Genomic DNA, 21,374 nt, shown 5'->3' on the forward strand with positions numbered 1-21,374 from the left:
ATGCACCCTCTCCACTGTCGTGTACACCCTCCTCCCTGTGCTTCCTGCTTTTTTGAGTAATTGCTTCACACAAAAACACAGTTGTATTCAAAGTGCTTCCTAAGTCAAAGAGAAGTCATCTCCAGTTACTTAGGTGGCTTCTTTTTGTAACTGTGTACGTGTCTTCTTTTTTTTCTCTCCTGTATGCATTGACAGCTATGGTGTATTTTGTTGTTTCTTCCGTTTGTCCCTGTTATTATTTTCTGTGTTTACTCAAGACTGCACGCCTACATGAATAACAGCACAACTCAAGCAGACATCCTCTTCTTACATCCTCCTCATTATTCATTTGATGAAGGATTTGCTGCTTTGTAGTGATGTATCAAAACCCTTTCTACGGATCATTTGCTGACCATTCACAGCCTGCAAAGGGAAAATCCACAAGGGCGCAGGTTTGAGGTCATTAAATGAATGCGTTTGATAAATTAAAGGTACAAATCTATAGCTCGAGCTGGTTAATAGGGTTAGTGCAGGTCAAACGCTTTTTTTTTTCTTTCCCCTTCTTCCCCAAATGCTTTCACAGCGTTGGGTTCGCACATCAAAGTATTTTGGCTGTATATATATCCCCCCACCATCAGGGACATCAGTGTCCTCCACCTGCCACCAAAGTCACCCCCCTCAATCCATCTCTCCTTCGGGAGGGTGTTAAAATGGATCAAGCTAATTAGCCAGTCAACGGCCGTGCGCTCGTAAAGCAGGCAGGGAAACTGGAAAAAAGCAAAAAGCACATACGTAGTCATATCGCCGCCGCGTCGCATCATCGTTTCGCTTTTTAAAGTCAAAACATTTAGATTTGACTTCCGAGAGGTTATGTCGATGTAAATTACAGCAGCATGAGAGAGGATCAGGGACAAGGATTGTTGAGTCATCAGTATCTGACATCTGACGCAACTTCACATTAGCCCCCCCACACACACCCCACCCTCTCCTCCAGCCGTCGCCAGCATTGATTACCTGATTAGACGCATTGATTTTATTATTTCCTGAAGAAAACCCTGCATCATTTATGCCCAATTTATCCTCCGTGTTTCCTGAGCTTTTAGATGGCAAAAAAGATGTAAGGGAAAAAAAAACAAGGTTTGCATTCACGGGACAAACAACAGTTTAGCAAACTGCACACTTTTGGTTGACTTTTCGAGTGCCTTTGCAGGGCGGCTTAATTACTTGTTCTACAGTAAAGTGTGTGAAGAAAAGGAAAGTTGCTGCCCACTGAACTTTCCAATTAGAGAGCTTTAATTGAGATCAGCCACGGAGACTTTGGCTTTCACCAGGCCGTCTCTTAATATCCTGTTATCAGACAGACGTGATAGGCTCAGTGCACTGTGACCCAGAGCATCGACGCAACATCCTTGGAAAAAGAGGCCGAGCATCGCTGAAGCGCCTCGTCTCCTCCGCTCTTTTAGCAGTTCTTCCTTCATTAACATCACATTAAAAACATTTTTTATTGTTTTTATTTTGAAATGTGTTGCAAGTATATGTTTACATTACATATACACCTGAGAAACAGACGTCCTTTCAGCTTCCTCACTTTTGTCCATTTCACTCCTAACGACGTGACACTCCAGCACAGCGTTTCACTAACTCACATCAGCGTCTGCATGTCACAGCTCATCCACGGAAAATGTCACTTGTTTCCAGACACTCAAGAACCTTTGTTTTCTGTGGATTTGTTTCGGTTATCTGCTTTAATACAGGCCATCGTGGACACGGTGGATAACCTCCTGCGACCAGAGGCGCTCAAATCCTGGCAGGACATGAACAGCACCGAGCAAACTCACGCAGCCACCATGTTACTGGATACTTTGGAGGAAGGGGCCTTCGTCCTCGCCGACAACCTCATGGAACCGGCTATTGTCAAAGTCCCAGCAGATAATATAAGTGAGTAAAGCCGAGTTTGCGGTAAGCAAATGACAAGCGTCCGTGATTGATGTGCGCCTCGGCTAATTTGATTACGCTCAGTTCATTGAAAGAGTAACTCCTGTGATGGCAACACAAGGCCGCCTCATAAAAAAGGACTTTGTTTTCATAATAAGGGTTTAAACCTCGGGGGAAGTGAAAAACAAGGCGTATTAGATTTAACAAGTCGCTTACTGACAAAGTGATGAATATCAGACAATTAAATAGACTGGATACTCTGATTGCGCACGCTTACTTTATAAATGTGTGCGTCTAGACCTTGTAACTCTATACACTAATGTGAACATTAGCCTGCTGTGCAGGCAGAAAAAAGGACATTGTTTATCCAAAGCTCCTCTTCCTTCGCTCATTTTCTTCAGCTGATAGACCGAACGAGAGAGTCCTTTGGTTTCTCTCAGCACCGTTTTATTCATATTAGTGGGAGCACCACTGGGATGAAACGATCACTGTGTGAGTGACGCTTTTATTGCGTGGCGCACTGTCACTAACATTTAGAAATGTTTAAACAGCTCGTGTAGAAATGTCAGGAAGAAATCGTCTTCCCTTCTGCTTTTTTCTTTTTTGTCTCTTCTGAATTTTTTGTTGTCGTTCTCTAACTCATCCCCTGCCTCTCTGCTCTTGGCAGTCCTGGAAGTGTATGTTCTCAGCACGGATGGCCAGGTCCAGGATTTCAAATTTCCACAGATCGGCAAAAGCGGCATCTCAATCCAGCTCTCAGCCAATACTGTTAAGCTCAACAGTCGGAATGGTGAGTTAAAAAAGCAACGATAGCGAGAGGAACTCGGTCAAAGTTAACTCTGGTAACTCAGAGACAAACAAAAGTGATTCTTTAGCGCAGGAGAAACTGTGAAATGGATTCATGTTCAAGAGACTGAGTGCAGTTTATCTCAAAAACTCCAAAGCTCTGCGATTTTAAACCTACAAATAAGGCCATTTGTAGCAAATATATCTCACTTCTCTCATCCATGCAGATAATTGCTTGAATAATTTAAATTCAGCTACATTGAAATAGATGGAGTCAGTTTTAGAGCTTTCTCGTCCTCTGGTCTTCTGCATATTTTGTCTTCACTTCTTTTAGGCCCCTGTTGTTTTAATTGCGTCGCTCTTTCCCTAATCTGGTGTTTCTTTAAATCTTTCGCTCCGCAGGAGTTGCCAAACTGGTTTTCATGCTCTACAAAAACCTGAGCCAGTTCCTCAGCACAGAAAACGCCACCATCAAGATGGACAATGACGCCTACGCCCGCAACGTCTCAGTAGCCGTCAACTCGGACATCATCGCCGCCTCAATCAACAAAGAGTCTAGCCGCGTGTTCATTAATGACCCCGTGATTTTTACCCTGGAGCACATTGATGTAAGTCCGCCTGCAGGAACAAATGGACGGGCCATATTAAAAACACCAGGAGGGAAGATCTAGAGTAGACAGAGATGTGCAATTTGAATTGTAAATGTCTGGCTAGGTCAGTCGGCAGTTTATTTAAGTCATTGAACATCAAATTAAAGGAGTCTTTAGAACCTAAGTGAATTCTTAATGAAAACTAATTCTTTAATCAACATTGGGATATAAATGATACCCATTTTCTTTTATAGTGAGGGAAATTAACTCCTAGATTAGCCCTACAATCTAGGATGAAATTACTGGAGCACCAATTATCTTTCGTCTTTTAAAGTTGTCACTAGAGTTCCCAGAGGGCCGCGCGTGACTCCATTCTTTATCAGAGAAATTGTGCAATTCCAAAGACATGCCGTCAAACAATTATGCTTCTCTGTTATTAAGGCCTCGTATACGCGACCATGCTTCGGTTGATTTGGCAAGCATGTGCCAAATGAGATACAACATATGAATTGCTTCATAAGAGCTGTGAAGTGAAAAATCCTCATCCATATCAGTGCAGAAAAATACTTTCTGTGAGTGGGGGGTAAATGGCCTCTGTGTTCTACATGTGCTTCAATTTCAGGAAGTCAATTATTTGGACACTTAACCATATCTCTTGTTATCTGCAGATGGAGCACTACTTCAACTCCAATTGCTCCTTCTGGAATTACTCTGAGAGAAGCATGATGGGCTACTGGTCCACCCAAGGCTGCAAACTCCTGGACTCCAATAAAACACACACCACCTGCTCATGCAGCCATCTCACCAACTTTGCCATCCTCATGGCACACCGTGAAACCTCGGTATGTCCAGTCTTCTTTCGTGCCCACCCGTAGCATTGGAGGATTTTTGATTAAATCAAGATCAGACCCTTAACATTTTAGTTTCTAGGCTTGAATATTAAAGCAGCTAAAGATTGCAGCTATCACGGTGCGGTTTAATGAGTCGATCTGTGCGTACTGGGTTGTTTTTGCCAGACTTTTTTCATCTTTCAGCTTGATTTGAGTGCATCTTCTCCAACACGTAATGCTAATTTTACACCCAGAAGCAAACGATAATGAAATAACCACAATTATTGAAAGAGAAAGATTTTTTTAATCAATATCATCACCATGGGCACCCACAGATATGTCATGGGATAGGGATGTAGTCCCAAAATATGAAATTGGTTACTCTGTGTCCTTTTGTTGCTCCTGATTTATCTCATTATGCTGGAATGTACATGTAAGCAGTTATTTCTTCGTTTTAGTCCTCAATTATCAAATCTAAAAGGGGAGGCTACCGTTATTTCCCTCAGAGCTTCACACGACCCTCTTTGTCATTTTTCGCTTCAGGCCAGCAGTGAAGTGCACGAGCTGCTCCTGACCGTCATCACTCGCGTCGGCATCGTGGTGTCCCTCGTCTGCCTCATGATCAGCATCTTCACCTTCTGTTTCTTCCGGGGCCTGCAGAGCGATCGCAACACCATCCACAAGAACTTGTGCATTAATCTCTTCATTGCAGAGTTAATATTCCTAATTGGTATCGATATGACGGAACCCAGGGTAAGCCGGAATGATTTCACCCTATTGATTTGGTTTTGATTCATCCTCTCTCTCCTTATCGCCTCTCAGCCCTCACACAAAAGACCCTTCCAGAGTAAAATGGATAAGACTTTAAGCATTGTTTGTTTCTAGCCTTCCCCACTTGTCCCTGACATGACACGAGTGGAACAGCACCATTAATATAGCTTACTAAAGGGACATGTCTTCCGCTTGATGGGTCTTTTTCCCTCTTTCCTTTGAAGCTGCAGCGACGATTGCTGAGCAACGGCAGCTTTTTTCTGTCTTTTTTCACAGCTCCAAATAATTAAATCTCCTAACTCTAACCCCACAATACTAATGGCATTTAAATTTGTACTGTGCTGATGGAAAGCTAAACCTGTGCTTAGTCAGAGCCCATGTGGTGAATGAATATTCATTGTTTTTCTCTGCTGTTGAACGAGACGCCCTGAAACGACGATCTTTTCAGGGAGCTTCAATAAAAGATGGGGTACACGATGTACAATTTTCACTAAAAAAACAGCAACAACAACAAAAGTCAGATGGAAACGACACGTGTCATCGTGATGTCGAAAGATTATTTAATCAATTTCACTGTGTCTCCTTTGCATCTTGTTCTTTGATTGTCTGAATCTGTTGTTCTTCTGTCGTTCTCAGATTGGCTGTGCCATCATTGCGGGGATCCTGCACTTCTTCTTCCTAGCTTCCTTCTCCTGGATGTGTCTTGAGGGAGTCCAGCTGTACCTCATGCTTGTAGAAGTCTTTGAGAGCGAATACTCGCGGAAAAAGTATTACTACGTGTCTGGTTACCTCTTCCCTGCCATCGTTGTCGGCGTCTCAGCAGCTATTGACTACAGGAGCTACGGGACCAAGAAAGCGTGAGTGCAGCTTCTTTTTTTCTCTCTCTCTCTGAAAACATTCTTGGAAATGCAGAGCAGACATGCTGGATGCTGCACTGTGTGGGCTTACCTGCTGTGGCTGTGTGTGGCAGATTTTGAAAAGAAATCCGCTCGTCATTTCTGCCAGCACCTTATGTGCATCCCTGGAGACTACACCAAAACATTTGAGCGCCTTTTGCCAGGGATGGGCAGCTGTTCAATTTTTTATGTCATTTGAAAGTGGCTGACAGACTCAACACTGTGGTTTCAGGGGAGGCTGCAGCTACATTAATGCCTTTCTGTTCAAAGACCCTCCTGTGACCTCTTGTTTGTAAATGCTGTCTTAAAGAGGAGAGCGCAGTGCAGGGGAAAAAAGCCTTTTACATAGATTAATGGCTATATCACAGCTAAGACGACGCTATTAAGAGGGGCTGCTCGGTTTGCTTCTTCTCCTGTTGTGTCCGGCCGTCTTCCTGCTCGTTTTGTGAAAGAGCTTTGAGTTAAACACTGATAATAAAAGACATCAGCCCAAGTAACCAAAAATGATTTCTTTCCATTTTTAGCCACAGGAGCACGATGTCGTTTTTGTGGTGTTCACTGCCTGGAGCTGATTTGTGTGTTTCTCTGACATAGGTGCTGGCTAAGTGTGGATAATCATTTCATATGGAGTTTTATAGGACCTGTCACCTGTATCATCATGGTAAGCTGTTTTCTTTTCTTTGAATACTCATACTGACAGAGTGAGGAAGGGACCGAGAGGGTGAGATGAAAGAGATGCAGGAGGAAGATAAAGGGAGCAAGATGGTTGAACTGAAGGGAAAAGTCAGCAGGATTTTTGCTCCAAGCCTTCCCGGTGATGACAGGTTAATTTTGCGCCACAGACAGATTACGAGGCGTCCGACGTTCCCCTCCGCCTCTCACTGCCTGACAAGGATCAGCCTTGATAGTGTACTTTAACCTCACTTTTACACAATTTCAGGAAGTCCCATATCACAGATATTACCCGATGACCTTCAAAGGTATGTGATGAGGGAAAAAAATTATGTTAACAATTGGCTGAAATGGTCCATTTTACAGCACACGTCGCAAGCCGGGGCAATGTTCATGGCTCTTTTTTGTATTTGTCTGCCTGTAAATAGCGGACGACTTTGTCAGGAAGACGGAGAGCAAAGGCATCCCTTCTGTCTGGTCAGGGTCCGCCAAGGGTGAAGGACATATAGCATATAATATTGACATATGTCCCATTGAGGCATGCAATTATTTACTGGTCATGACATTATTATCTCTCGCTCCATCAGAGAGGCTCAGAAGAATAAGACCTTCGGGAGTCTTACTTCCCTGCGCAGGACAAAAAAAAAGAAATAGCAGGTGGTGTGCCTCACATATATCCTCTCAGCTTCCCACATCATGTATTGCTTTGCCCTCATGCACACCGAGGGATAAGGAAGCTCTGCAGGCTCGTCTTGCTGCTGTGCAGGGAGGATGGGTGGTATTTGTTCAGTACTGTGTTCATTATCCAAGCTAATGGTTGGTACTGTATCTACAGATGCAGTGACCTCTGCTGAACATCAAGCTGACACTGAAAATATACTAGAGAAAAGGGTCAGCCGTGTCAAATTCCATCGAGTCCCTGCACACTATTGGCAGACTGCTCCGAGTTTTCAAAGTAAAGATGCAGTGGCCGTGCTCTTTGTCTGTGTGGCAGCAGAATAAGTAAAAGGCAAATCTGCACACTGGATTGCATTTCACAGCTTTCTCACAAACAGGCATTGGCTTAGGAATGGAAGAAATGGTGCTCACTCGAAAAGGGTCTGCGCTGGATTGAAATGTCTCGGAGTAAATGCTGAAATGACTTTTTCTTGTTTTCAGTGATTTTCCTGTCTTTTTTCTTTCCTCCTCTCTGCCTCCCTGCTTTGAATGTGTGAGCTTATAATTGAGGAAAAGCTAACATTGTATTAAAGCAAACATACATTTCTCCCTGTCTCAGCAAATGCTCTGTCAGCCACACTGGAATACGTTTCCTTTGCCTAAATTGGACCCTCATTGTTTTCCAATCGAGTGTTGCTCTCATAATGATTTGCATGAAAAATATTTCTGCAGTGGAAATGATGATCGGGATCCCGGTGGTGATGACCGCAGAGATAGAATCATGACCCTGTGAGGAGCTAATGTATTGTAGCAGAGCTAATATGTGACAGGAATGAGGTTTTGCTGCACACCGCTCCTCTGATTCTGTGCAACAATTGACTCAAAAAGACAAAGTACTGTGGAAAGGGGCATCTCGGGGGAGCGTGCAGGAGCAAGGTTTGTCTGCACCATCCGTGACCCTGGTTTCTCTACAAATTGGCTTTGTCCTTGTCAATGAAAGACAGAGTTAGAAGGCGAAAAGGCACATGAACAGGAGAAAAGGAGAGAAAACAGTGCTGCTTTGGCTTATGTCTGGATCCCCACTTGTCACCCAGACCATGTTTGTGCCAAGTAACACCAGTTTTGACCTAGGGTGGTCATGTTTTGTTTTGTTTTTTCTCAGCCTTGTGCTTTCCCCCCTCATTTTTCCTGTTGTTTTTGCTGCCGGATGAAACGCTTCCTAAATACTGACTGAAAACAAAAGCTGAGAGCAGGCATTTAGATCCTTGTTCTTAGGCAGAGGTTGCCCTGCTTCTGGGCACAGGGGGTATTAGCTCCATGAAAGGAGGAACATGGAAGTAATGAGTGGTGGGGGGAGCCATTAGCATGCTTGAGATAACTTCAACACAAGGCCTTTTGGATCATGACACGTCGCGAGCAGTTCTTATCATCTGGACAGCTCCATCTGCACCTTTAATATTTTATCCCCAGCAGTTCATTTGGAGTTCAGTGTGTACACACACAGTCCGCTTCAGAAAAAGCTTTCTCCTCAGTCCCAGTGTGGCAAGGTGCTTCTGCATGGCTTGCAGTGATGATTCAGAGACAGAGTGAAGGATAGAGGCAAGACAGCTCCGCTCTAGCAAGAGGGATCCCCCGGGAGGGGCTGCGAAAGCATGTCGGTGGGGGTGGGAACATGTGCCATGCTGCTAGGTTACTTTAAAGTACCGTGTCCCTCTCCTCTGTCTCATTGGATCCATGTCACCACTCCAGGCTGTGTGAAAGGGTTTTTCAAAAGTCCTCGTCCTCGTGTCCCCCCACACCCACACGCCCCCCTCCCCCACACCCACACCCACTGTCTGACTCATGCAGACAGGAATAATGGCTGATCACGGTGAAACAAAACATAGTTTCAGTGCCGTCTGTGATATGAAAGAAGGTTTGCATTTTTTTCCTCTTTCTCTCTCGCCCCTTTTTCTTTTTTTTACAGTCGGGCTTATTGTGAGTGGCTCCATGAGTTGATTGCATGTGGAGGGGTGATGTATTGACCACAGGTAGTCTTTTGATAGCAGCGTGTGTGCACCAGAACACTGAGAAAGACTGAATGGCTGTGGTCTGAGTCCAGCTCACAAAGGTCCCTTGCATTGGCAGTCCGTCTCCATTTTTCTTTTGCCAGTGCTGCAGTGCTCTAAAGGCAGCGTGCTAACGCCAAAATGCACTGTTTGGTTTTCGTCCCTACAAATGTTTTACTTGCATGGAGCTTCTTTGTTACGCACATGGCACTGACGCCGCGTACACATAAATTTGTCTGCCGTGTTTCTGGTGTTTGATCCTCTTATTTGCTCTATTGGAGACTCACATCTCAATTTCCCTTTGTAAGATATTCCTTGACATCATTTATACATGCCTGGCTTTCAGCACAAATGCACTTGGGTTTGTCTGAGTGAGTACATGTACATGCTGCGTCAGGTGCTAGTTTGCTCCAGAATAAATGTTTTTGAGGTAAATTATTTGGAAGGGCTCCTTGCTGGAACATGCAGCCTTTGTGTCTCTAAATCACAGTATTGATTTTTTTTTAAAGGTAGCAAATAAATGTGCTCAGAAACACAGCGCATAGTATCCCTGTCTCGACCTGATATGTGCCACTGGTTCTCTAAAGATTTAATACATTAAAACAAGCAAGCAACAGCCTCCACACGTCTCCCCTTCCTTCTCTCTCTCTCTTTTCATCTGGCCACAAACAGGAATCGAACAAAATACACCACGTTCCCTCAAGCCTTCTGTAGCTGGTTATACCTTATAATATTTCACTATGTGCATAAAATGATATGCAGTTGTTTTGTACACCAAGAGGCTCTCATTTCTTCTGCTACTTTTCATTCCCTTCTGACATTCCCAGAATGGTGCTGTGTGGCTGCCCCCCTCTTTTCTTTTTTCCCCTTACAGTGATGGATTTTAATGCATTTCCATGCTCTTATTGATATAGAATGACACTAAATTTGGCGCCAGTCGGCCCCGTCTGAGACTGGCTGGAACGATAGATGTTTATTGGATTAGTCTGTGGACATGCAGAGTTGAAGGCTCTCCTCTTTTAATACTTATGGGCAAATTAACAGTTTTTTTCTGTGTGTGCTATATCTTCAGTCATACATCTTCATGTATTAACACTGCCATTACTCTGTTTTGACAGCTCAATCTCATCTTCCTGGTGATCACAATGTACAAAATGGTGAAGCACTCCACCACCCTGAAACCAGACTCTAGCCGACTGGAGAATATAAAGTAAGTGAAGCGTCATCATATGCAGAACGCCCGCACACTCCTCGCACTTATGAGCAATCTAACACCGGTGCCACTTCCCCCGGAAAAACCACAAAGCCTCTTTTAGTGTTAAGTTGTTGTTTTTTCTCCACCTCTACATGAATTCTTTTTATTATTTATTTATTTTAGGCCCAATTTTAAAATGATTCAAAGAGACTTTACTATTTTCACTGAAATTACTTTTTTTTTTTTTTGCATCACCATGTTGTGTATAATCTGTGATGATGACTACACATATTCTGTGACTCATATTTTTCATGCTTTGGTGTTTTACTGCAAACCTGCAGCCACAGAACTGCTCTGGCGTGACACGCATCACTGTAAGGATGCTGCGTAACCGTTCAGCGCCGGCTCTGGCAGGGTGGGGCGCAGCCGAACAGCTACCATGTGTGCTTGAGACTGGAAAATGTCAAAGCTTTTTCATATTTATATAAATATATATAGAGAGAGAGATGCCAGCTTCTAATCCTAAAAAGAAAAAAAATCTGCCACCATCTCAACACCGCCACACTCCGCCTTTCCTCTTGTAGCCGCTGCTGAGTCACCGCAGCGTGTAGCTCAGCGTTTTCCAAAGCACTAATTACAACTGCTGTTGTTTTTGCACATTGTATGAAGAAAACTGATATAAATATATATTTATTGCTGTTTACTCCAGGGCCTTGTTGGTTACAGTCCTGCAGTCTCATGCCATTTTGCATTATTTACATTATATTAGCTTGTGTTTCAACCTCCACCACGCTGTGCGGGAGCGGCGCTTGCTGCTTTCTTTTTTCCCCCCGTCCGGTGTTTGTTATTCTTCATCTTTGCTTAATGAATGCGTGCAACAACACAGCTCTGTGGTAAAACCGCAATCAGAGAGAACAGTCACAAAAACGCCTCACTTAGTATTCTAGGTCCATTTGAGATGGACTCCTCCCTGTTTAAGGAAACCACAGCAGAAAGCATTCACTGAACTTCAGATTGTTGCGCATTTTGATGTCGGATGTTAGAAATGATTTCTTTCAAGCTTGTTTGTACTGAAATGCACCGTTTGCCTAATCACTGTTTCCTCTGTGATCATTTGTTTCCTGTTGTCGCTGTTTTTCGTGCCAAAGTTTGATGCTGAAGTCAGACAATGGTCGCTGCATGTTGCATGTGAAGCCAAAGTTAACGCACACCCTCTCCTTTCTTTTTCTTCTGTCATTCCTCTCTCCTGTCTCTGTTCTGCGATCCACACCAGTAATTATCGCGTTTGTGACGGCTACTATAATACAGATTTGCCTGGGTAAGCTTCTACTACGCACCTCAGATAATTTTACCCACACAACACCACCCACGAGTAAAGGAGCATAAATGCATATTCAGCTACAGACAGCGAATGTTCTACATGTAATTGAATCATCAACAGCAAAATATACAAGTCTCAGTTCTTGTTAGATCCTTTATTTCACTGCCTCCCGTGATTTCCCCTGAATCAAAGTTGACGATATCTTACTCAAATGCCGACTAACCCAAGCTGTTATGCGCTCTAATCTAATTGTGTTTCTCTCTTCCTGCCTGTCATGCTCTCTAGCTATGAAGATAATAAACGGTTTATCAAGTAAGAACATGCTGCCCAGAAGTCGTCTCCTCAGCTTCTAGTTTATTCTCTCTATCCCACGTTATTTTTTCGTGCCTTTTTGTTCCTCTTTCTATCATTTCCTTTCACAAACTGCAGCTTCTAAGCTTCTCATCCACTGTCTTTGTGACCGGTCACTGCCACCACGTCCATCATTTTTGATCCAGTTTTGTTGTCGTTGCTGTTGTGTGTTTGATCATCGAACCATGACCACTGTTGGTGTGCGAAGGCTCCGCAGGACCTTCGCACACGAAGCAGGGAGTTTTCCTTGAACTCTTTCCACGTCTGCGTAGCTTCTCCGGTTCTGGTAGCGCACTCAGTAGATGAATATGATAGTGTTTGTTGCTTTTGTTGAGTTATTTTTAAACATGTCGTGCTGTCTTGTGATAGCGGTTGGTGTGTTTTAATAAATAGAGAGGTATAAAGAGGACAGAATCTGCACGTGTGAGGATGGAGGGGTGGGGACAGCGGGGAAGGGTTGTGAGGACGTGTGTGTGTGTTTTCTTTTTCATTTTATTTCATTTTCCTCCCACCTGGTTTTTAGCCTTTTCTACATATTTCATAGTGGAAGCGGGTGATTAATATTCCAATCACCGTTCTGTCACAGAACCGCCCTCATGCTGGATTCGTCCTGTGTCTCGTTTGTCGTCCCTCAGATCCTGGGTCATGGGTGCTTTTGCTCTGCTGTGTCTGCTCGGTCTCACCTGGTCTTTTGGGCTCTTCTTCATCAGCGAGGCCTCGATTGTTATGGCGTACCTCTTCACCATATTCAACACCTTCCAAGGAATGTTTATCTTCATTTTCCACTGCCTTCTCCAGAAAAAAGTAAGTAGTCACTCTGCACTGCGTACGGTTTTTCTCTGTCAAGGTGAAAAGCAGAAGGCTTTTGAGCAGTCAAGGCCAAACCTTCAGCTGAATTCACAGATGCTGATATAAAGAACAAACACTGCCTCATTCTGCTTCTTGTAAAGTCATATGTAAAGTCAACATTGTATTTAAACACTTGGCTGTTTGCCTGCGTAGGTCCGCAAAGAGTACAGCAAGTGCTTCCGCCACACGTACTGCTGCGGAGGGCTGCCGACTGAGAGCTCGCACGGTTCTGCGAAGACTTCCACCACACGGACCAGCGCACGCTACTCCTCTGGCACACAGGTACACCGGCACTTTTGCACAGTGAGAGTCTCGCCACGCGCCAGGGTAAGATGAGAGCGCGGCGTATCCTGGACTCGTCGTGCAGCTCTGTTACGTTGTTAATAACCCCGCTGTTTAAACGACTCCTCAGGAAAATGTACTTTTACTGTGAGCACAGAAAAAAAGCACATTCTGCATCTTAACCTCAGAGGTAGATGAGAAGACACAAACATTATCCCACTTTTTTACAAGCAGCATCTGCTGTACTGCATGAGTACCTTTCTTCTGTTCTGGCCCCTTTAGCTCTTGCTTTTATCCTTTTTCACTAACGCCATGTGCATGGGGAAGAAATACGTATTGCACTGTTTAAAGAGCATTGCAGGCACTTTTTACTACAGGGAGAGCCAAAATTACAAAGAAGAAAACAACAACTTTGTCCTCGCCTTATCCGCTTCTTATTAAAGGCTAATAGACCTTAGCAGACAATACCTCCAGATGTAATGTGCTTATAGAGAAGCATCCCCGTCTCAGTATAACCTCCAGCCTATTGTAAAGAGTCATAACTGGAGCTGAAGTTGTTCAGAAGTTGACTTACATAAAATTAGTTTTTGAAAAACTCATCCAGAGGGATTGAGCAGTTACCACTGCCCTTGCCTCGCTGCAGATTAGTAGGTTTGTTTTATAGTGTGTAGCACGTAGAGGGAAATCGAATGAAAGTTGATCTGAAAGGTGAACGGGCTTGTTTAAAGTCCTAATGGCTGTCCCTTGTTGACCTGACAGAGTCGTATCAGGAGAATGTGGAATGACACCGTAAGAAAGCAATCTGAGTCCTCCTTTATCTCAGGTGACATCAACAGCACCTCCACCCTTAACCAAGGTCAGTTCACACCTCATTTCTCTGCACATGCACACCTATGCACACATTTCATCATCCAGCTAAAAATACCTCCTTCAAGTTCCAATGATCTCACCAACACCATCTAGGGTCCTACTCTGGTAATCGTAATAAATGATTCAGCTTGAAAAGACAGAGCAGTACGGTTTAAAAAAAAGATTTAGGTCTTTAGTGTGGTCTCCCTGTTCTGCCAGCAAAGGATTACAACAATCCCTCCTCAAATACTCTGTGAGCTGTCATTCTGGCCAGTCATGTCAGTCTTAAATTGGGGCAAGGCTGGAAGAACTTTTTTTTAATTTAAGTGCTGGCTGTCCAAAGTTTATACCAAAGCTCAGGGGAAACATAGACAAAACTTAAAAGGCGGGGAAGGGGTGGGGTGCAAAGTTTTATTTTCGGAAAATCTTAACATTGCTTTAAAAAGGCGGTTTGTAGCCTGGCATGTAAGGTGACCTCTCTTACTTTACAGTGGGAGGGAGAAAAAAAACTGTCATTTATTATTTAGCTTGAGCACAAATATGATGATGAGAAGATGATGTTCAACTCTGGCTGACCTGGAGTGCTTAGTGTGCTGTTAGGCTTTCTGCTGCTCTCTGAAATGGCTTTCCAAGCATGCGAAGGGAAAGAGGGTTTACACCGAGGTAGCTTAACTCCACTCCCTCCTCTCCCCTCCTCTTGACTCCTGTCTCTGCTTCTCTTTGCGGTCACTTTTTTTTAAAATTTTGCTGTCACTTGTCACAAACTACAACGTTACACCTAGCGCTTTAAAACACATTTTGGCTTGCTGATACATCAGCATCAAAATAGAAGTCTTTTTGGGGGGCGATCGGTATAATTTCCTGGAGATGTTAATGTAAAGGTTGGATATTGATCACTCTGGGGTGTAGCTGCCTCGTTACCCTGGAGAGACAGTGCACTGAAGGATGGCTCTATCTCCTAGAAGCACTTCCCTGTCATTAAAAACATCCCTGGAGACTTCTCAACATGACAGATGGCATTTAACACAGGTGATAAATGGCAGCCGAAATACCTCAGATCCTTAAAACACACTGCAAGCTGAGGGGGGGGGGAATGGAAAGAAGATGAGCTTTTGGAAGAAAGTGGCAAAAAATTAAGACTTAATAATAACTTTGACTTGGACGTGTTCGCCTTGGTCTCTTGGAGCACTTATGTTTGGACCTGGTCCAACAGCAAAACCTCTGCACAATAACAGGGTGCTGGTTTTGGGAGGAAAATAATACTAATAACCGAGCTTGACTTAAAAAATGCGAGGAGTGTGAAAAATTGCAGTAATGAGCACAGCTGTTTCAAATGTTAGTTGGTAAATAAATGGGTTATAAATGCTTTTCAACACACGTAATGAACTAAATAACTGAAGAAGGACAGCACAAAGTTGAATATTTTTGCTCCTCAAACTTTTCTCTGTACGATCACTACGTTTCAGATTTCGCGTAAAAAGCGAAGTGACACCACACGCCTCTCTACACAAACTGCTGCTAATTTCCTCGATCTCTTTTTCTCAATGCTCCTCTTCTGTCCTGCTGCTCCAGGAATGACCGGGAACTATCTACTAACAAATCCTCTCCTGCGACCACAAGGCACTAACAACCCTTATAACACCTTACTGGCTGAGACAGTCGTATGTAACACTCCCACAGCTCCAGTGTTTAATTCACCAGGTGTGCTTACTTGATACTTTCACCTGCATTCTGCCTGTTCTTCTGTCTTTACCTGCTCTCTCTCCCTCTTTTGTATCTCACTTCAGTGTACGGCACGCTAAAAGAAAAGCAGGATGTTCGGCAGTATCACCTTTCCTTCTGAATCACTGTCTCCCAAATGCTTGACACACTACATAGTGAGAGAATGTGTGTGTGTGTGTCTGTGTGAAAATGCACACATTTTCATGCACGCCAGAGATTTTTGTGGTTCGCCTCAATAGAGTCTCATATGTGTTCTCGTATTTCTAATATCCATACTCTGCATGGGACGTGATGATTAAGATGGGAAAGAGATACTACACGTTCTGCCTTAAAATAATGCAAACTGTGCAGCCGCAGTATAAACTGCATGATTATTATGATGAATTCTCCTGAATTGAACAGGTCGTTTGTTAGTTTTGGTTTGCTTCAGAGGGAATTTTCCCCTTCAAAACACATTAAACTGCAAGAAAAATCATGCAGCGTTGCATTAGTAGCTGCATACACATGCAGACTTTCACAGATTGCTTTACTGTACAGTTGGTGGTGACTTTTGAGCATACACCACACTGTAAAGACTGTGCTGTGATTATTTTTATATATATCTATATATGAATTCTATTTTGAAACTGAAATGGCCTCCTTTGTCATGTTTTGTGCTTTTCCCTTGTGCTTCCTTCTAGTGACCTACAGAGAGACAAGTATGGGAGTAAAACTTAACTTTGCCTATCAAATGTAAATTTTTTTCAGCATGCTTATTAAAAAAAACCCAACAAAACCCCGGCACAATCACTGGTTCACTTTAGGCCATTAACACACACTCAGTGAGCAAGCGGTTCACAAAATTATCTACCCAAATTTGAAAGACAATAAAATATCAAATATTCTTCCAGAGCTTCTAAATGCTTATTACTCTGCTATTGTCTCTTTTGCTTAATTTGAGATTTAACCAAAACAACATGTGTTGCTTTTTTTCTCCCCGTCAGAACAGCTTTTGTCAGGTTTCTTTTTTCTTTTCTTTCTACCTTTTTTTTTCATGTCTTTTCTTTTCTCTCCAGTTGCTTGTCCTTGTGTGGCATACAGCAGTTTCAGTGTCCAGTAGTGTCCCCGCACTGTTTTTCCCCAGAAACACCCGTCTGGACACTAAATTGCCGTCTAGCGGGCATAAACACATGGATGTCATGGCTGCAGCTGTTCAGCTTTAGTTTTCCTTCTTCATACTTTTTTTGAAATTTCCACAGAATCTCTGTAAAATCTTTCCCTTTAGTCACAATCGGTCCACCCCTCCTGGACAGAGACATAATGAATTGCCATGGACATTGAATTAATGTTATAATTAAAGTGGTAGCAGAGTTCCTTTATCTCCTTTCTCAGTCGTGGTATTACAAATACATTTTTCTGCTGCTTTCCATGACCTCCATGCTTTGAGAAATTCCTAACATGACTGAGTCTGACCTCAGCAGCAGCTGTTTTTTTTCTTGAGCTGTTCTGCTAGTGACCGGGGTCTCACTGGGAACTGTTACTGTGACGGATGCCAAGTGCCGAGCTGCGGGCAGGCTTTGACCTTTGCCAGCTTTGGGTACACAAGCTGCCAACTAATGGACAGCAAGTGTACCGACACAAACTCAACTTAAAAAAAAAAACGACAACAAAGCGGCTGCTGGCAGTTAGCTCGGAAAACTAAAAGCTAGCCGATGCTTAATTATTTCATTTGCTGAACCCTTGCTCTTGCTAAGTTGCAGTTAAGACCGTTACATTTTGTTGTTCTTTTGAGTGATTCTTCATGTTACAATAAATCATTTTACTTTCTTTTGTACATCAGCTGCTCTTAGACCAGATAGCCTGAGCAGACAGACATGATGTGAGTTGTCTAAAGTGAGTCCTTTCACCTGCTGTGTGTGGTGATGGTGGAGTGCTGCTTGTGGGCTCCCCTTGTAGTGGGAACAAAGATGGCTGTCCCATGACCACTTTCCCTTTTCTGTCTTATGTCATCGTTTGCCATCTCCTTCCTTTTCTTTAGTTCAGCACATCCAACCTATTAGTTGCTAGAAAACCTTTAAGTGTCGTAGCTTGCCCGTCTGTGGCTTCATACATGTGGACATCCACTTTTTGCCCGGTGTGTTGTGATGGTGATTACTGTCTGTTTCTTAATGTTGTTTGGGATCTTTTTCACATTTGTGGCAGAACTAAGCGCACAAACCCCTTCCTGTTTGTTCTTAAAGCAGCTTTTTAAAAGGGAAAGTGAAAATGTATATGTGAGAAAGTAAAATGATTTCTCGACGCAAGTGATGCATGCCTGCGTATGCTGAGGATTGTGCCTAACTAACAGGTTTACGGCATGGCTTTATTTGACCTCCATGTGAAACTGCATCCTAAACAGCATTAATGCTCTGTTTTATTCCCCCTGCTGTTATTGGTGTTTGACTAATGTAAAATCCCCTCTATTTGCCTTTCTTTCCAGGGCACTCACTGAACAATGCGGTGAGGGACACAAGTGCAATGGATACTCTACCGCTAAATGGTAACTTTAATAATAGCTACTCGCTCCGTAATGGGGACTTTGGCGACAGTGTGCAGGTAGTAGACTGCGGCCTGAGTCTGGACGATGCTGCCTTTGAGAAAATGATAATCTCCGAGCTAGTACACAACAACCTGCGTGCCTGTAATAAAAGCCACCAACAGCAACAGCAGCAGCACCACAGTTTACATCATCCACCCCACCACCAGCAGCCACCGCAGTACCACCATCACCACCACACGGAGCGGGCTCCGCCCAAGGTGACGGTGGTAGGTGGAAGCAGCAGCGAAGATGACGCTATTGTGGCCGACGCTTCGTCTCTGGTCCACGTGGGTGACACGGTGGGCCTCGAGCTGCACCAGGAGCTGGAGGCACCTCTCATCCCCCAGCGGACTCACTCGCTTCTGTATGCACCCCAGAAGAAGGTGAGGACCGATGGGGGAGTCGATACGTTTGTCAGCGAGCTGACACCCACCAATCCCGATGATAGTCTGCAGTCCCCAAACAGAGACTCCCTGTACACTAGTATGCCTAATCTGAAAGACTCTCCGTACCCCGAGAGCAGCCCTGATGTTGTGGAGGACCTGTCCCCCTCCAAGAGGAGCGAGAATGAGGACGTTTACTACAAGAGTATGCCTAACTTGGGGGGTGGCCAGCAGCTCCAAGCCTATTACCAGATAGGCCGAGGGAGCAGTGATGGTTACATTATTCCCATTACTAAAGAGGACAGCATCCCTGAAGGCGACGTACGAGAAGGACAGATGCAGTTAGTGACAAGCCTTTAAATGTATTTAAATCATCCCCAGACCGTTCCCAGCCTTCCTGCAGCCCTGAACTCTTGGAGGACATTATAAAAGGGAAGGGAGGCATTTTTCTTTCTTTTTCTTAATGGGGTTTTTTTGTTTGTTTGTTTGGGGTTTGTTTGCTTTTTTGACGAGAGCTTAAAAGCCCCGCCATTTACACTTAGCCATTTGCAAACCTACATCTCCATTGCCATCTTCTCTTCATGCCACCCTTCCTAACTTCCCTGCAGACCAATAGACTTGGAGCACAGCTATGGCAGTGCAGAGTTTTAATGAGACTGTACATAAAATGCAGAGTTAAATTTCAATTTTAAGAGACAAGCCAACTATGTATTTAAATGTGCTGCTGCTGTTGATTAATTGAGAAAATTTTAAGGTACGAAAATTAAAAAAAAAATGGAAAAAAAAAGGAAAAAAAAAAAAGGAAAAAAAGAGAGAGCGAGAAAGAATCAATACTGGCTACATCCAATCAGCAACCTCCCAGTCAAAAGGCTGTACATACACTCCCCAACAACCTAGCTGAAGCCTGTTTTTTTCTTTTTTGTTATTTTTTGTTTAAAGATTGTATACAGAACAGTACCCCTGGACCAGGACATGGACATGTTTGCAAAATGTTCCTGATCAAACTGTTAGAAAAGGAATATAAGGTCCTGATCGGTCTCCATCACCATCAAGTTTGGATTGTATAACCACTAGCAATCAAGCCCCTGGCCTTATATTTTCTCAACTGTAACTTGAACTGTTGTCAAGGAAAAATGGCTAAAATATATATTTTGTTGTATTGCTAGTGTAAAATAAAAAAATTCAATGGGAAACCATAAATATGAAGAAACCTTATAATTGCAAAATCTAACGTTTGAGAGACTATTGTGTAGAAGTTGCACATATGTTATACAGTGTGTTTATGGTTCCAACACTTCATTCATGGTAGTGCGTTTGAACGTTGAGGCTTATAAAAAGAGAGATCGAGTCAACTAATTACAAAGATGCATTATCACCTTTTCCATTTGTGAACAGTGTTTTTTTCTTCCATCGATATCGCCCATGTTTAAATATGTTTATTTGACTTTGCCATTTACTTTGGTAGAATGGGAATGCAAAAACCCCAGTTAAGGTGACTTATGCATTGCACAGTTTTTTGTGTAATTCTGGCAGATATAGATCTTTTTAAGTAACGGCAGAGTGGTGGGCAAGCGCAAATGAAACGAGCGACTTTGAACAATAAAGTTCCTATCATAAATGTAGTTCTTCCGCTTGGGTTTGGATATTTTATTTATTAAAATCTTTCCAAAAAAAAAAAGAATAAATAAATGGGAAATGTGTGAATATTTTCCAGCACTGGTATACATGCTGTACTGTAGCTCATGTTTTTTATGTAAACATGTTACCAAGGGGCTCTTCACTTAAGACTGATGTAAAGTTCAACACTTGTTTAACAAATAAAATAAATGTGAGATTTTTTGTCAAATGCCAGTTGCTTTTTAATGGTTTGTGGTTTTGGTACTATTTGAGAAAAAGGCTTTTATTATTTTGCTATGGACAAAATACACTTTTGACTCAGGTTACAAGTTAAGTCCCGAGCACCTTGACAGGTAAATTAGTGAATTTATTTTCTAGAGCGTTTATTTGCTTTCTTTTCCTGCTATTTCTTTGCTAACTGCAGCGTTTAGAGAGTGCGTATGTGTTATAGAGAAGCCAAATCTTTCCATGTGATTCAAAGATGAGAAACTCAGGTAGGAAAACTGCATTGTAAATGTTCCTCTGTGTGGTTGTGACACTAATAAAGGCTAAAAAAAAAAAAAACACAAAAAACCCGACACTGGTTCAAAGCATTGTCCACTAAGTATATTTTTAAATGAGCACTAGACTGAGCGCCATTAAAGGGTCTGGCAGTACAGAAGTCTTGTAGTAAGATTTTGGCTTAAAATGCCGTGTGGGAGTGGAAATGTGTCCACAGACCTAACAAGGGGTCAATGTAACACTTGGCTCCGGCTGTAGAAATATATTATACATAATGTGTCCAGCTATGACACATATTTGCTCTAATTAATGTCTGCTTCTGCTGGAGCCCACAGTCAGTTCTTGGGTGGTTTATGCCTCAGGTAGTGCTAATTTCTGAAGCATTTTAATATAACACCAGTTGAGGCAGAGTGACAGCTCTCAGCAGGGTTGCTGGAAATTGCACTGTTTACCATTTGGCATTGAAGGAAATGACTCAGAACTTAGCAAAAATGCACTTTATGTCAGTGCACATAAGGCTGTGTGGGCTGTGTGTTGTTTTGACTTTTTCAACAATTACGTGACATTTTGTGCAATTATCTGA

At 43.0% G+C, this 21,374-nt stretch overlaps 1 protein-coding gene across 19 annotated transcripts in view; it reads left to right on the forward strand.

Moving 5' to 3' along the window:
- The window catches only part of adgrl2a (adhesion G protein-coupled receptor L2a), an 89,440-nt gene extending 69,145 nt beyond the window's left edge, over nt 1-20,295 (forward strand). For 6 of the 19 annotated variants that reach the window (XM_005734910.1, XM_005734914.1, XM_005734912.1 and 3 more), the window contains 14 exons: nt 1,734-1,917; nt 2,582-2,704; nt 3,103-3,308; nt 3,959-4,132; nt 4,664-4,873; nt 5,528-5,748; nt 6,382-6,448; nt 10,283-10,374; nt 12,667-12,835; nt 13,034-13,162; nt 13,922-14,018; nt 15,584-15,712; nt 16,414-16,431; nt 18,192-20,295. In XM_005734910.1, coding sequence (XP_005734967.1) covers nt 1,734-1,917; nt 2,582-2,704; nt 3,103-3,308; nt 3,959-4,132; nt 4,664-4,873; nt 5,528-5,748; nt 6,382-6,448; nt 10,283-10,374; nt 12,667-12,835; nt 13,034-13,162; nt 13,922-14,018; nt 15,584-15,712; nt 16,414-16,431; nt 18,192-19,033 — 2,661 coding nt within the window. In that variant the 3' untranslated portion in view covers nt 19,034-20,295. Of the gene's footprint in view, nt 1-1,733; nt 1,918-2,581; nt 2,705-3,102; nt 3,309-3,958; nt 4,133-4,663; nt 4,874-5,527; nt 5,749-6,381; nt 6,449-10,282; nt 10,375-12,666; nt 12,836-13,033; nt 13,163-13,921; nt 14,019-15,583; nt 15,713-16,413; nt 16,432-17,552; nt 17,606-18,191 lie in introns of all 19 variants that reach the window. The other 13 variants (XM_005734917.1, XM_013911355.1, XM_013911359.1 and 10 more) reach the window with 9 other exon arrangements.
- Nucleotides 20,296-21,374: the final 1,079 nt, after the last annotated feature.

The sequence above is a fragment of the Pundamilia nyererei genome, unplaced genomic scaffold, assembly GCF_000239375.1.
Source record: "Pundamilia nyererei isolate P.nyererei 1_Seehausen unplaced genomic scaffold, PunNye1.0 scaffold00061, whole genome shotgun sequence".
Classification (NCBI taxonomy): Eukaryota; Metazoa; Chordata; class Actinopteri; order Cichliformes; family Cichlidae; genus Pundamilia; species Pundamilia nyererei.